Source organism: Corvus kubaryi, unplaced genomic scaffold (genome assembly GCF_017639235.1).
Source record: "Corvus kubaryi isolate FWS band 111438036 unplaced genomic scaffold, C.kubaryi_AGA036_p1.0 64987, whole genome shotgun sequence".
NCBI classification, from domain to species: domain Eukaryota; kingdom Metazoa; phylum Chordata; class Aves; order Passeriformes; family Corvidae; genus Corvus; species Corvus kubaryi.
The window spans coordinates 118,318-135,114 of NW_024581668.1; the positions used below are offsets into that span (position 1 = coordinate 118,318).

At 36.7% G+C, this 16,797-nt stretch overlaps 1 protein-coding gene across 3 annotated transcripts in view; it reads left to right on the forward strand.

Annotated features, from left to right (window-relative positions):
* Positions 1-16,797, forward strand: part of LOC121672814 (putative Polycomb group protein ASXL3) — an 87,074-nt gene that overhangs the window by 46,807 nt on the left and 23,470 nt on the right. For all 3 annotated transcript variants that reach the window (XM_042045715.1, XM_042045713.1, XM_042045714.1), the window contains 2 exons: positions 10,847-10,955; positions 12,312-12,423. In XM_042045715.1, coding sequence (XP_041901649.1) covers positions 10,847-10,955; positions 12,312-12,423 — 221 coding nt within the window. The remainder of the gene's footprint in view (positions 1-10,846; positions 10,956-12,311; positions 12,424-16,797) is intronic.

The following is a 16,797-nucleotide window of genomic DNA, read 5'->3' on the forward strand; positions in this document are numbered from 1 at the left end:
GGAGCTGAATGTTCTTAAAAATAGCTGTAACTTTTTTTTTTTTTTTTTGGGGGGGGGGGGGGGGTGGGTTGGCGTGTATTTTTTATTTTGCATTTGACTAACCCGTTGTATATCAATAACACATTAACACACACACACAAAGATATTCTTAAAATACTACAGGGAAAGTTGTGGAGGCTGGCCAATTAAAAAGCCAAATTAAACAAGAGAACTTGGGATAACTTCATACAGGTCCCTTGTGTAGGGTGATTAAGTTTTAGAGGCCAAAAGGCATTCAGTGATTATTGACTATGTCTTGTTCAGCATAGTCACTTTACTTTCCACCTTAACTATTTTTTTTTTCCTTGAGGAGTAAGCTTCACCCACCATGAAGCCAAGAATATTTGGAAGGGTGGGGTGGTTTTTTTCATTTTATACATTGCACATTTTGTGGCAATGTTTTTCTTGGGTTTAGTACATTTTTGAATGTAGCACAGTCATTACTTCATTTTTCTAAACATATGTATTTAAAGCCCACAAGGGTCTGTGAAATCTGATACTAAAATAAGACATCGTATATATAAAACCCATGGTTTCGTTAAGAAAGCCATTTTTTAACCTCTACTCCAGAATTCCTTTAATGTGGCAGGAATTCATTTTTTTCCTTTATTTATGGTTTTGTCCTTCATCGTGATTATTGATATTGGAGTAGAAAATGAAAAATGTACTACTGCTTTTTAATGAAATCAGTTAAAACTATTAAAAGGAAATATTTTATTAAAAGAGAAAGGTACAAAAAAGTACATTTTTGAATAGGAAGTAGCCGTCAGACAGAACTGTGTTATTTAACCAGTATAAGAATTTGTTACACAAAAAAAAATCAAATGGTTTCTTTTAAGTGGTGTTGAATGAGGAGGGTGTTTTCAGTCCAGGGGACACCTTAGCTGTCATGACTCTCTCTGACGCATGCTGATTTCTTGTTCTTTTGGCATGATTTTCTTTCTGAAACATTTTTCTTTCAGGATGATTCCAAAAGGTACTCTTTATTATTTGCCTGTGTCTTTCAACAACGTGTTCAAAGTGCCCTTTTTTGTTAGCATTGCTTTTTTTCTTGTATTATTTGTACTACATCTAATGAAATGGTAAGGATTCAAAGTGCAGAGATGCATTTACATATATCCTTTCCTTGAGATTTTTCTTCACAAAGAAGAAAAACCTGTGGTTTTCCCAGGTGTTAGGGAGCACAGAGAAGTGTAAACATTTCTCCATAAAACTTGTATTCTCATTTCCTCTCTGGTTGAGGAATGCTTGTTGCCATATGTGAATATCATTTAAAGAGGTGTCGTGGCGTTTCAAACATACTTTACAGAACATTCAGAGTATTCAAGGAGACCTACTCAGAGGCATGACTGGCAAAAGATAATCAGCAAAAATAACAGCATGAGGTATTTGAATTTCAGGAAAATTGTTAATACCTTTCAGTCTGTAGTATATAATGTGGCATTGGTACGATGGGTTTGTGTGCTTTTTGTTTTCTCTTCTCAAATTTACCTGATATACTGACAGCATCTTGTTTTCAGATACATTATGAATATTTTCGGGGAAAAATTTGTAACAGTAGCTCTGTAAAATTCTGTTCAGGAACACTTAAATTTTACACAGGTTCTGGAACTTTTATAAATAAAGGCTTTCTTGTGACAGAAAACGGTTAAAAAAAAAAGGAAAAAACCTGGCTGACTTAAAGAGTACTGAGATTTTCAGTGAACTTTTGTTCACAGGGCTTTTCATTTTATTGTTTTAGAAGAGTTGTAATAAAGCTCCACTTTCAGCATGGATGAACTCCATTTGCTGTGTTCTTCTGAAGCATTACTGTGGCTATTGTCACCAGGTTTGACACCATCAGAAGTTTTCTCAGGCTGCCAGCACCGTGAGATAAAATAGACTTTGCTCTAGATAGTAAAAAGATTCATTACCCGTGTTGTACAGTATCAGAACTTCATCTACCTTGGCCTCAGATCACAGAGCACTCAAAAGGTAAGGGTGGAAATGCCAAACTTGATTGAAATGTCTGTGAAAGGCCATTGCACAGAGCAGAGGGCAGGATCAGATGTGTTTTCAGTAATCTTTACCCCTGAGGAAAAAAAGAGACATCAGGTATACAATAGTGCTGCAATACAGCTAAAAGGTGAAAAAAATGCCTAAGTCTGTGGCATCATTTGCAAAAGTAAGGTAAACTCTTAGCTACTGAGAGGAAATTAGAATAAATATTTATGTGTAGCCATGCATGAGAGCTTTGCTTTCCAAGAAACATCTTTGATTGTGTGGCAGTTAGTCACTGGCTGTGGGTGAATGCAGCCAGTCTGGCCAACTCTTAAAAAAACCCCCGCATTTTCTTACCAGCATACTCTCTCTTTCTGTCCTGTTTGCCTTCAGCTAGCAGTTTCATTCACTTGTCCACCTTAGTTCTGACATGGTGATGTATGTCTAGAGGTTTATTACGTTTGTGCTTTATTGTATGTGTTAATGCCATGTAATTACTGCACACAGTGACTGTATCTAGATGTACAAAAGGCCCAGAGGGAGATTGCTTCATGCAAGAGGATCCGAGGATTAGTAGAAAGAGGTCTTAAGGGTAGTGACATAAGCTCCAGTATTTGTTTATTATGTATATTCTTCACAGAAGACTTGAATAATATTTGTATGTCTCTCTTCTAAGGAGAGACCGTGTTGCTTAATGCTTCAAAGGCGGTTTGGTAATAGAGCGAGGAACCCTGTTCTGTGAGAGCAGCTTCACTTCTGACTCCTTCCCTGATTTGAGTTTTGGTTAATTCAGAATGTAAAACTAGACTCAGGTGAGTTTGTAAATGAGATTACCTGCTGAGAATGCACAAAGATTACTTTTTCATAATACCTAGCTTGAATTTAGGATCCACGTTGAGTTTTTATACATTATTGCTGCAGATTATTTCATATTTGAAGGACATTGATAAGGTTCAGTTTCTTGGTCACATATCACTTTAGTCAACCGTGATTCCAGCTGCTTGTAACTCCCTCAAAGCTGCAAAGGGCAGGGTTCAAGTTCATTACTAGGTTCTTCTGGTTTAGATATTTGGGGGTTCAGTACTTTGGTTGATAGCTAAGTTCTGCTAGTTTGTGAGACAGACCTTGGGTATCTCTGACAGATGTGTTACATCTGTGTACGTGTCTGTACTGGTCCTTGTTTTTTCCATCATGCTACCAATAATCATGCTTCTATCTCCATCTGATTTTAAAAAACAAGAAATTTGTATGAGAGTTGAGTATGAAGCAGTGTCAGTAGTACAAATAATGGATCTTTTCCCCTAGCATCTTATGGTAGTTATTTGCAGTCTGTGAGACTACAGACAAATGAACTGCACTACTCTCTCTTGTTGTGTGATAGCCTGGCTTATTTGCTCTGCCCAAGAATAGTAGTTGGTGGTATTGGAAGGCTGAAAGTCAGGTACCATGTGTGAAGCATAAGTAGGACCAGAGATGTAAAAATTTTCTTCAGAGTGCTGCCCAAATGAGAACAAAACTGATGTTAATTCTGGTTAATGTAGATAAAAATGATTGAAAATAAACTTTAAAAAATGTATTTAAGAATTGTCTTTTAATCCTTTAAAATACATTTAAAGATTCAAGTGGGAGAGCTTATGTAAGCAATAAACTTTAAGTATGATTTATTCAGACTGTGTAAATAGTATTCAACCTGTACATACTTCAATTCCTATAAAACTTAAGCAAATAACTTAAGGCTTAAGACTTTATTTATTATGACTTTATTTTTTAAATGATTAAGACTTCAGAACATAAATAGTTTCGACAGTCACGTCGACTATTCGTATTGAGTATTTTCTGTAGTTCTCATTAGTAGTCCCTTTAAAATTAAAAAGCCAATTGGAAGCTCCAAAAGAAAAATGCTTTTTTTATTGTACCAATTTATGAATAAGAACTTTGTGTGAGAGGCTGAGATCTTCCAGCTCTACAGTTTCACTAGACTGTATATATAAAAATAGTAGATGGTTCCCTAGCTACCTACTACCCACATATTAAGAGATGGTTTTATTGTTTAATAAATCATGTTGGATATGTGATATTTTGGAAAGTTTCTCCTTTTTTCCTTTTATATCCCACACATCTAGTGTATTTTCGTTCAACATTTAAGAGTCAATCTCTTCATCAAATCGAGGTTCTTTCCAGAAATTATTTTACAGAAATAAGTACACTTGTAATGATTTAGTAAATATGGTGTCATTGCTATTTTAACATCAGAAAATACGCATGGATTAAGTTCTGTACAATAAGTTAGATAATTGATGACTACATTTGTAGTGTGAATAAACAAAAAGTGAGGTTACATTAAAGCTCTATTTATTGGCTGATTGCGGTATTTAATAATTTCAAGCAATGAACAAATTAACCTTGCAGTAGGAAAATAAATGGAAAAAATCAAAAGCAAGATTTTAATTGATTGTTCAAATCAAGTTTTCTGTTTGATAATTTAAATTGGTTTAGTTTGGATTATCATGTTTAGTCTTATGATTTTGCTACTGAAATAAAGATGTCTGAGTGCAACTGTACCTGGAATATGTAGTCTGTATATAACATTGGCTGAGAAAGCAAATATACCACTTGGAGTCTTCCTGTGTTTTGGGTTTTCATGGCCAGGTTTTGATAGTGGGGGGCTACAGGGGTGGCTTCTGTGAGAAGCTTTGCTCATGTCCAATGGGGCCAATGCCAGCTGGCTCCAAAACAGACCCACTGCTGGCTGAGGCTGAGCCTATCAGCAATGATGGTGGTGCCTCTGGGGTAACAGAGCTAAGGAGGGGGATAAAACCCTGCACAATAGCAACTACTGCTGCAGAGAGCAGTGAGAATATGTGAGAGCAACAGCTCTGCAGACACCAGGGTCAGTGAAGAAGGAGGGAGAGGAGGTGCTCCATATGCTAGAGCAGAGATTCCCCTGCAGCCCGTGGTGAAGACCATGGTCCTGAAGGACTGCACCCTCTGGAAGGGACCCACCATGGAGCGGGGGGAGAGTGTGAGGGGTCCCCACCCTAAAGGGGTGAGCAGCAGAGACAATGTGTGATGAACTGACCACAACTCCCATTCCCCGTTCCCCTTTGCTGCTGGGGAGGAGGTAGAGAAAACCTTGAGTGCAATTAAGCCCAGGAAGGAGGGAAGGGTGGAGGGAAGGAAGGTGTTTTAAGGTTAGGTTTTATTTCTCTTTTTTCTACTGTGATTTGATTGGTAATAAATTCAATTCTTATTTCCCCAAGTCGAGTCTGTTTTGCCCATGATGGTTATTGCTGAGTGATCTTTCCCTGTCCTTACTTCATGAGCCTTTCCTTATATTTTCTCTCCACAGCCCAGCTGAGAAGGGGAGTGATAAAGCAGCTTTGGTGGGCAAGTGATGTCCAGCCAGGGTCTAGTGGTTGGTTTGTTTAGCCTAACTTGTAGCGTTTATTGCTGAAAAAGTTGTAGGTGATTGGCAGGAAATCTTGCACTCACCAGCTTTATTTTCCACTATTTGCCTGTGCTCTCTGCTTCCCTCTGTGCCAAGGGAAGGATCCTGTGCCTGTGCCATTAGAATATAGTGAAACGTCTGAGTCTTTTATTCAGTCTTCACTTCACTGGACCTCTCCTGGTTGTTCCTCCTGAGCCCAGGCTGGAAGAATTTGCCTTGGCCCCAGCACTAACTGCTGCTGCAGCACTGCCAGCTCAGTCAAGCCTGGCTGTGGGAGGAGAGCAGCTCTCGACTGGTCAGCAGCAGTTTGCCTGTCATCTTCATAAATAGCATAGCTATCTTCTTGTTTTGGTATAGCTGCTTAGGTTCCTGGTGGTCTTCTGTGTCACTCCTGAGCTAGGTCACAGCTACAATCTTGTGAGGCAGGTTGGGACATTTTGCTGACACTTGACAGCAGGACTGTGGGAACGTGGCTCCTTGAAGATTGTGGGAAAGCTTTTAAGAGAAGCCACAGGGCTTCACCACACCGGGCATGCAGTGCTGTGTGGAACACTTCAGCAAACAATGCACATCTAGACATTGAGTTAATTTTCCAGTGTTTCTAGCTGCTGTATATGTTGGAACAAGTATACTTAGGGTGCATGATTAACCTCAGCCCTAACCAAATTTTTGATTTATTGAAGAGATAAAGGATCACAGATTACAGTGCTGGATGGATGCTCAAGAGATCATTCAATACAAACACTGAGACGGGCTCCAGTCTATGTATCAGCCAGGACTGGTGTCTGTATGATCTTCTGATGAAGGTCATTTTATAAACTCCCCTGCTCTGTTATGATGTTGGTTAAAACATCAGGAGCTACATTCACACTTTTAGACTATCCATGAATTTTCTTTTTCTTCCCCCAGTGGCCATGAAGAGCATTAATCTCCATTGACTTCAACAACCTTTTACATATTTGTGGAAAATTACAATTATGCCTTCTTTTATTTTTCCCTTTACTGTAACACACAAATGGATTTTCTGCAGCCTTCCCTGATAAGTTTTATTTTCTTTATCTGTTGTCACTCTGAAATTATATAACTTACATGCATTATTAACATAGTGTCTTCTGTGTGACTTCAAATCATGCCAAGAAATTAGTTCTTAAGCCTTTTGGTTTTACTTTGTTTCTAGCAGTGAGTAAAAATTGTTGCTCCCTTGTGACTATTTATAGATGCATATAAAAAGAGCAGATTATTTCAAACAAATAAATACTGACCAAATTTACGACACCTAGGTGCTCTTCTTACAGCAGTCGTCATTAGGTTTGGGAACATGTCAGGAAAAGGAGGGAGTTACACCATGTACAGTGGGGCTGAGTGGCTGAAATGCTGCCTGCTGCAGGACCCGGGGTGCCTCGTCAGCAGTGTCAGGGAACTTCCACTGTCTGCCACACTATTGCCTGGACAAGGCAGCTTTAGTCAATTTATTTTCCATATAAAAGGCATCTTTTTTTTGCCAAGATCATAATTTTTGTCTCTTGGCAGGCAGTCTAGCAAAGACCATTAGAACTATATGTATAACCATAGAAGTTTTCTGGGTTTTTCTGACAGAACCATGTGTTTGAGAAGTCAACAACATAAAAATAAGTAGCGCTTTTACTGGTGTTTTTACAAATTTTTTATAGGTTTTTGGGGAGGGTGGCAGAGGAGGAAGTAACCGAAATCTGTACTTCTCCTACATGTTTTAGCAGAGATTGGTGTGTGCAGTCTGGCATTTCGATTTAGGTAACACGGGCTGCGTGACCAGTAGAGGGAGCCCAGAGTCACAAAATGTTGGCGATATTTTTGACTGGGGGAGTTGGGGGTGCAAAGTTTGATTTGATAATGTACAGCAATTTTGAAGGGATGCACTGAATACTACCAGCTTATAGTGATTTTGGGAGGCAGAATTTATGAAACATTGAAATGTCCAATGTCTTTTAAATGATCAAATTGCATTAGCAATTTTTATGTTGAAAGATTAATGAGTGTTTTGTTTTCTTTCCTATGTTGCTGATTGTTGTAACATCCTAACATCACCTTTACAGAAAGTAAGTAACTTTTCATCTTCTAAACCTTTTTGAAAGTGTGTGTGTGGGGAGGGTATACTGCTTGTATATGTGTATAGATGTGTATGTATATAAAATAAACATACAAGCAGAAAAATACTAATCTTAAAGACATACTGCAACAGATTGTAACTTCCATATATGAATGACTTCTAGAATACCACAGTGGTTTAAAGCAGTCTCACCTAAATGATGATAAATAGTGTGAAAGTTCTGCATCTGAGGACTGTAAATGGTAAACATATTTCTTGTGTGCAGACTATGGCAATAAAACTTGCAGCATATCGATTTAAAATATATTATGGCTCTAAAAATTCACAGATATCAAGTTGCAGAGTAAAGTGTTATTGTATCCAATTTCATTTAACTGAATCAAAGTTGAACCGATTTGGAGTGTTTCAAGAACTTAGGTCAAGCTGTGCCATTTTTGATATTCAAAGATACTCAGCCTTATGTTTGGCAGGCCTTGACTGCTGTATTAATGCATGCCGGGAGCTCTGAGCAGAAAGAACATGTCCTCAGGCTGTAGGAGAATTTAGAAAGCATGCAATAAGTAGTACAGATCCCTTGGAAAGTACTCTATGATTCAGACATCAGTCTGCATCGTGGGATCTTTGATTGCTGCTGTTTTGAACCTCAGTCCCATGTGCTGTGATAGCATGTGTTGCAAGCATCAGTTTGGGTAACATTTGGGAATTTTAATACAGTGTTTTAAGGATGCCAGTGCTGACAGAAGAATTGGCAAGTCATTGGTTGACATGGGGCAAAGTAGCACTGACAAAGGGCATCATGGAACTTCAGTTTGATCTCTTAGCTCAAAATAAATCCCACCCCTCAGTGTTGCCAGGTTATTTTCATTTGCAACTTAAAAATATTCTGCATGGGGTTTTTGTGCTCATTATGGATGTACCCAAGTCCAGTTTTCAGGAAGGGTGGATATGGCCCTTTGGTTGCATGCCATTAGGAGTTGCAGGTCTCTGTAAGAAACAAGCATTGCCGTAGTTAAAGTGCTTCTTGGCTCAGTAGCTGATACAGGTTTCTTTGTAAGTCAGAGAGTAGTTTCTATTGTCCACTTGCCAGTTGTCTAGACTTTGAAGATTAAGATATCTGCTGTGAGCACAGTAGTGATCATGAGATGTTGCCAAATCCTCTATTTTGAGTTCATTCATCCTGTATCATTTTTATTGGTTAATGATATCTAAAAATAAGTGTGGAGTCCAGAGTATCTCCATCAGAATAGGAGGAGAATACAAATCGTGCATACAGGCACACACAGTTTGGTTTCTTGTTGACATACCAAGTTTGTGTTCTGCTGCAGAGTCAGCAAGTTCTTTCTATCTTGCAGAGAAAGCCTTAATCGGTGATAATGTTTCACTAAAAAGATCCAAGTCTGAGAGAGTTGAAATTGCTTCACGTTATGTATGTTAACATATGGAAGAAATTACACAACCATAACTGCTGTATTAAATGCTTTGTGTCTTTGCTTGTCAAGCATTAATACAGTAAGGAAAATGTGTAAAGAGAAATATCCTACATATTACAAAAGTGTTTAAGTAATCATTAAACTCAATGAACTCTCTTAATGTTTTCTGTCCCACTGCTAGCAGTATCATTTTATTTCCAACATATTTTGGTTTGTATTTTTTTAAAGTATTATATCAAAACCAAATGTGGAGCTAGTTTTATTTGCAGGGAAGAAAAAGAAACAGCAAAAACTTGTCAGAATTTTCAGGTTGTGTGACCGTGTTCAGAATACCTATAAAGTATATACCTATTATATATCTGATGTGTTTATCAACAAGCAGCATTTTTACCTGCAATTTTTTATTTTAGATGTAGTAATATGATACATTAGGTGACCTATAGTAAATAAATTGTAATAGACAGGATTTCCTGGCCTGAGGGCACTTTATAGTTTAATTTTTACCGGAAGAGCAATTACCACACTATTGATCTTACCATTAAAATAATGATACATGTACAGTAAGGATGAATTTTTTTGTAACAGAACCATGGAAATCAGCAGAAAGCATAACCATATGAAATACAACAATTTCAATCCATTTTCACATTTAAAAAAAAAAAATTAGACGTGTAATTTTTAACCAAGATTGGATGTTGTCTTACAATACTGCAGAATAAAGAAGAGTAGTTTCTGATGAACTTTGAAGCCCTGTTCCTGGTTTATGGTTGAGTATATAATTAATCCTGAAATACTTAGCAACACACTTAATTTAATGCACAGGCATTGTTCCACTTAACCAAGTGGAATATATTTATGTGGCTAAAGATAAGCGTGCGTGCAGACTGGGGACCCCAGGGAAGAAGCACAGTTTCAGATTCAGTCCCTGAGTACATCATGTACATTAGCCAGTAAATGGGGACAAAGATGTGATAGTACATCTGTAGATCTTGTACTTCAATTCTTAAATTAAAATTAAATAAAAAAATTTATGACAGCCTTCTTCCCCACCATTTTTAGATCAACTTTTCAGAATAGTATACATCTAGCTAGGCTAGAAATATTTGCTTTCTTTTTCTGATGTAAACATGTATATACGTCAAAGATATCTCTGTCCAAATACTGATTTTTTTTCTTAATGTGTTGTGTTTCTTTTTAAATAGTCCTTTAACATGCATTCCACAGTGGTATTACAATAACTACCTTGAGTAGGTCAGTCTCTTAATCTCTAAAACAATTCTAATTAGAAAAGATAGTGCTTCATAAAAGGCACAAGTGTGCTTATATTTGCGTATAATAATGCATGCTGACCATGTTGAGCCAGAAGAAGGCTTTACTATATATCACTTTTAATTTTAAATGTGTTCTTTCTGGGCTCTTTATTATTCTTTTGTTGCCTTTCATCCTATGGGATGCAGCTGCCCTTGAACTTGGTACTGTTTTGATCATTCATGTGCAGCAGCCACATTGTCTGTAACATTTTAAAAATGAGGCTTCATGGTGTTATTTATGAAGTAATTTCACATAAATATTTGGACTTTGGTTCTTTCAGAATGTGGAGCTGGTTGCTCTATGAAGAAAAGCATAATTATAATTCACAGACTTTTTGCCTCAAGCCTAGGGGACAGATGCATATGATTAAGTTTGAAACTGGCCTGTTATTGTAATGTAGATGTTGTCAGGGTTGAGAGAATTAAAAAAAAAGGAGGGGGGGGCGCAAAAAAAAAAAAAAGGCCAGGCAAGCATGAGTTTTTAAAAAAATAGACCGAGGGAATAGTTTTACAAGAGGCACTCAATCTTAGACTGCACAATTTTATTTTTCAGTGGAACCTCTCCATTAGCTTGCCTGAATGCAATGCTTCATACTAACACTCGTGTAGGTGATGGAACATTCTTCAAAATCCCTGGGAAATCAGGACTCTATGCTCTCAAAGTAAGTTTAAATTTTGTATATGGATTGTACATATAGCTATTAATCCATTTTATGAATGTCTCAATAGATATAAAGGTAAACAGATTAGATTCTTTGGAGAGGAAATGACCTGATAGTCCTTCTAACTGCTTTCAGATGTCTTTTAAAAGGATTTATAATGAAAGTAAACACTGAATGCTTTATCCTAGAAAGCATATACATGTTCTTGAATTTGTCACATGGTATAAAAAACATGTAGCTTAGTTAAAATGCTGCTTTTTCCGAGTTGTTCACAGTAAGGCCTTTGTTTTATGAGCAGTGAGCTGAAGAGGATCACTGACTTTCTAATTAAGTAATTGTATTAATGTTTGATTTTTGAATAGTGAAAAATTATTTGCAAGTCTAATATAAATCAGCTTTTAATTTAAAGGTTGCATCATTGCTTTTGAGAAGGAATATAATTGCAATGATAGAATTTTGCCTTTATGCTATTTATATTCCTTTTTATTTTTCTGTTTTGGTATGAACATGATGTTTACTGTGGGTGGAAATTTTTTCTTGTTGTACATAATCAAACTTAGAGGGTTTCACAATAGAAGTGGAAGATTGCGAGGCAGAGATGAGAAAAAAGAAAGTGAGGTTATCTGCTTGGCAGTCTAAATGTAGTCAACTAAAATTTTGGGCCAGGGGGAAGGATCTTTTGTAATTTATCACAGATGTATTTGATGTAAGCATATAAAAACATAAAAGTATATAGATTTGTCTGTTCCTGCTAACTAAAAATCCTGTACCTGAAATTGAATTAATAGTTTTCAGAAGCTGTCTTTCCTAATTTACTAGAACAAATGCTGTTGTTTTTCTTTAAATCGGGAGATATTCTTGGCACAATTCCAGGAATTCACAATCACTCCCATGCTTGTGAGCTCCAGGTTGCTTCAGCTATTTGAATTCAGGAAACAGGCAAAGGCAGAAAAGAAACATTAAAGGATTTGTGTTTTGCTGCAGTGTTGTAGACACTCAAGTGGAAAACTAGGATTTTTAACAGCCACACAAGTCTGTTTCTGTCAAAAAAAAAAGAAAAAAAGAAGAAGAAAACTGGAAGATCTTGCATTTTATGTGACTTTTTTGGTTTTAAAAAGAGCATGTTATGACTTCACAAAACAGTTTTTTTGCTTTTGGTTTGCAAGTTTTTTCATAAAGGTCTTTTTTTATGGCTCTCTCTAAAGTAACTCACAAACATATTCTATTTTATTCTTGGTTTTTTTTGAAGTGTAAGCATGAGAGTACACTGCAGTAATCTATTTTCAGAGATGCAGCCGGATCATGATTGATTTTTTTCTTGTTAATTTTATTTTTATTTTTATTTTTTAACTGTAGAAAGAAGAATCAGCATGCCCTACTGATGGAACATTGGATTTAGGATGTGAATCTGAGTTAGATGGCACTGAAATGGCTGAGACAAACAATAATAATGGAGAAGAAAATGGTGGTAGGTGATTTAATCTCAATATTAGAGGGCATATTTTGGGAAAATAAAAAGTACTGTTTTCTTCAGATTTCCGTGGTGTGATTTCTAAGCGGTATAAATAATATTTTGTACTCAGTGGAACTGTTTTGAGTGGCTCCCTTTCTTTCTTGGACTTATGAAGGAATCAGGAACACTAAGTGCCTTTATTTGACTTAGGGTTTTAAAAGACAAAGAATAGTGCTGTTGGGTGTGTTTTCAGTAGGTAATTTTTTAGCTTGCAATTTTTTTGTTTAGGGCCCAGAGCTAAAGAATAATTTGCCTTTGCCAGGCTTCAGACTTGGCAGTTGTCAGATTCAGACATTTCATTGATTTCAGTGTGGACATGCGGGGTTGGTCCCTCAGTAGAGTTCTGTGCAGAGGACAAAGGTTTGTATTTTTTTCTTTCAGCCAGAGATACTCCTGTGTGCCATCCTGACATAAAGACATGTTGAAGTATCAAATTCTATGCATTTTTTTTTCTCTAAGATAATGTCAAACTGAAACATTGAAATAACTTAAAAATGGCAGGCTTAGAATTTTTTTTTTCCATTTTGAGAGTTAATAGTTGGTCATAAAGAGAGCATCAGCCACCTAAAATTACTTGCAAATAACAGAAGTGAGTATTATTCTTATTGCAACTTCACTCATGTAATGATTATAAAGTGAATGCTTTCTAAAGGAAATCCAGCTGTCCAGGACTTTTGAAATACACCTTTCTTTGATCAGTTCACTTCTTCTGTCCCATCATAACCTGTCCCACTGCTGGACTGTAGCCTGCTGTTTTGGCTTGCTTGGTGTATGGTGAGATGGTGTCCTGTTTACAACTAGGGCATGAAAAGGCTCAGCTCTTGTTGTTGTTCTTTTACAGGTTTCCTTTTTTAACTGGAGCAACTTAGTTAGCTGTTTGACTGCACCTTTACAGGACTGATACTGCAATTTCAGTATTGCTCTCCAGCAGCATTGAAAAATCATAAAGTGTTTGGTGATAGGAGTAGCGGAACTATCCAAGACACGTTGTTGTGGGTTTGTCTAGGACTGAAGTTTTGAAGCTCTGTGGAAACAAAAGTCAAGAGTTATTAAATGTCTCTGTTTCTTCATTTTCTTTGTTATGTTTTGTCTACAAATTAACAGACTCTGCATGTGCAGTGGTTTGATGCTTATGTGGTGTATGCTACATGTGTAAGTGACCGTACATGCTTGTAGTTCTTTGACAATTCCTGTTTGATACTCAGAAAATTTGTTGATGCACAATTCCTCAAATTGCAGGAAGAATAGAGCAGTAAAAAGCAGTGTAAATACAGTTACAAATACAAAGCAAAAGTTGATGTTACTTGTTATAAACAAAAATCATGACAAAAAAATGGGCAATTATTTAGGAGTGTTAGGATGTAAATAGGATGTTACAGAATGTAAATGGGATGTCATAATTCCAGAAGTAGAAAATTGCTGGGTTTTGACTGGGAGCAGGCTATGTACTGTTTTCACTGTTCACAGTAATAAAAATAATCATAGCACTTGTGATGGCATAAAAGAGAAGCTGCAAAAATGTAACATTTTATTTGGAATAGAGCATTAAATTACGCCTAGATTGGTTTTAAAGCTGAGAACTTTCCTTCATTTGTCATCTTTACCAAATCTTGAAACAGAGCAATATATTTAACATTTTGAAAACAAGGCATTTTAATTTTTTTTTTCATGCAATGGATATCAATAGATATATTTAAAAGAAGTAAATAGGAGGGCAGTAGTGAGTCTCTATTGCCAGCGCTGGATGTGATCAATTGAGAATTGAAGGCAGCATATATTTCATGAATAGCATATCAGTCAGCTAATACAGAACATAATTTTGTCAAACATGTCTGATAATAGCTTTTCTTGAGACTACAAGTTTTGTTGTTAAAGATGTCACTTATATACGCTTAGAATTCTAATTTCATTTACAGTGTAGAAGGCTTGGCTTAAAAATAGGACCATGCCCAAGAAATACAGCCAGTTTTTAGTGGATTGAAACTGCAAATTATTTAATCTGCAAAGGCATAGGAATCACCATCCACAGTAGGCATTTTGCTCTGGAGAGTGCCTTAACCACTCTTCATTCAATATTTTTTTTAATGTCAATACTTTTTGAAAACTATAAAATCATTCTAGCTTAAATTTATTGGTAATAAATAATTTTGAGACTTCTCTTGATTGCCTTGTAAATATTGCAGTCGAACAGCATGAATTTTTTTTAGACTTTCAAGCAAGGAAAAAAGGTCACGTTTATGCAGTAGAAACATATATTCAATAAATCAGTGTATCTGAAAAGCATTTAAGGATCACAACAGAAAATAAATTGAACATGTATGAGATGCTTTTGCTAATTAGTCCAATGCAGTTCTTGAACTATAATTCTGATAGCACTGATTAAAGAATATAGGCACAGATTTTCCTTTGAGTATAGCACTAGTTAAATTATTACCAGCGTATTGCATTCATTATAGCTGTAAGAAAGAATTAAGGTAAACAGGAAAGGATTTAGGAAAGACATGTAAGAAGTCCTGAGTGAACAAATGCCTCCTTTGTTCTGGGAGATTTAATAGGGATGGTCTCATTAGTTTATGAAAGGTGAGGTGGTGACTTGATTGGTTTGTAAATATTTGAGAAAAGTTATTTCTATAGAAAATACTTGGTCTAAGAGACCAATTACACTTTTCACACTAAAGCTGGGTTTTTTTCTTTCTGGGAAACTATTCTGTGACAAGAAGGTAACATTTAATTAAGTGCAAAAAACACTTTATGAAATTCTCTGAGTTGTGTTTTAGAATATGTGTGATACATAGGAGGATGGGCATTGCTTGCACATTGAATTCTTAATTGCCCGATTGTTTGCGTTTTTATTTGCTCTTTTCCACTGTGATAAAGTCCAGAAGCCCCAGTTCTGACAGAGTGATCAGAAATTGTTTAGCAAGAGTTTAAAAAATGCCTCTTTAAATGTAGCTGGAAGCAAAAGGATGAAACTGCAAGCAACAGCCTCAGCCCATTTGTGGGCTTTTAGACGATAGTCTTTTGGAATAAAAAGTACCAGCTGACACTCAGACAGAGAAGAATCACATCATTCCTCAGCAGGTACATTTTTCGCAGTATAAATGCGGGCTACTGAACAATTTTATTAGCATAATAATATAAAAATTCCTAACCATTATAAACAGATGACTTGGCAAAAGCTGTTACATCACATCAGTATTGCTAAGTGGACAAGTGGAATGGTCACAGCTCAGGATTTTGCAGATGCTGTGGAGAATCTTTCTTTCCCCACCTTCTCCAAAGGCATATGTTAAAGAAACTCTTTACGCTACAGTTGATTTTGTTTGGAATGAGATTTCTAATAGAAGCTCTGTAGCAGTCTCATATCTCTAAAATTCCATTTCCCTCAAATACAGGGGTAGCATGTAAAGATGCTGTGGGTAAAAGAATTAAAATCCCAATTACTGCTGCCTGGGAAAATGATGACTATAATATCCTTTTGCCCATCAATAGGAGGTTCAGTTCTCAAAAAGCATTTGTCCCTAGGGTTTCTGAAGCCAGGGCTAATCCATCAGCCATGGAGCGCAGTTGATTAAAAATTGTCTTCGTGCGAGCCAATGGAATGCACAATGATGTCAGTGTGGAGGAGACAGCAGCTCCTGCTACAGCGTGACTTCCCTCCCCACCTCAGCCCAAACAGGGCTTCTGATGTGTGCCAAATATGAGCAACCTATGTCTCCTCTTGAGACACTTTTCAGCACTTCCTAGAAGTGTATGTTTTTCAACTATGAACATGAAATGGCAGTTAATTCCTTAGGCAGTTTTCCTAGAGGTAGTTGACAAAATGATGGACAGCAGAGGATCAGGTTCATGCTGAATCCTGAAATTTTGCTTTGCCAGCTACTGTGTTTTTGCACACCTTGTGCTTTTTGGACTAGGAAACCCTAGGATAACTCTGTAGCAAGGAATGTACATTCTCCACTGTTTGAAACCTGAGTCCACATTTGGATATTCAGTTCTTTTTCAGGAATGGTATTACTGGCAATTCAGTGAAACCTGTTACTATTAGCATCTTGTCTCTTGGGAATAATATTGGATGATTCTACTGAAAATGTTTGTGACGCGTGGCAACATCTGGATGTGAGACAGACTCTTCTAAAAGCAGAAGAGCAGCAATGGAGTAGCAGCTTGAACATAAGAGTTTTGGGTGATGCATCAGCAAGAGATAGATTTTCACTTTGCTTTAGATTTTTTTGTGGTTTTTTGTTTCATCTCCTTGCAACTATAAAATAAAAATCTGGTACCCAGGATTGAGCTTAACTTCTTTTGTTTCACTACCACTTGAAGGGA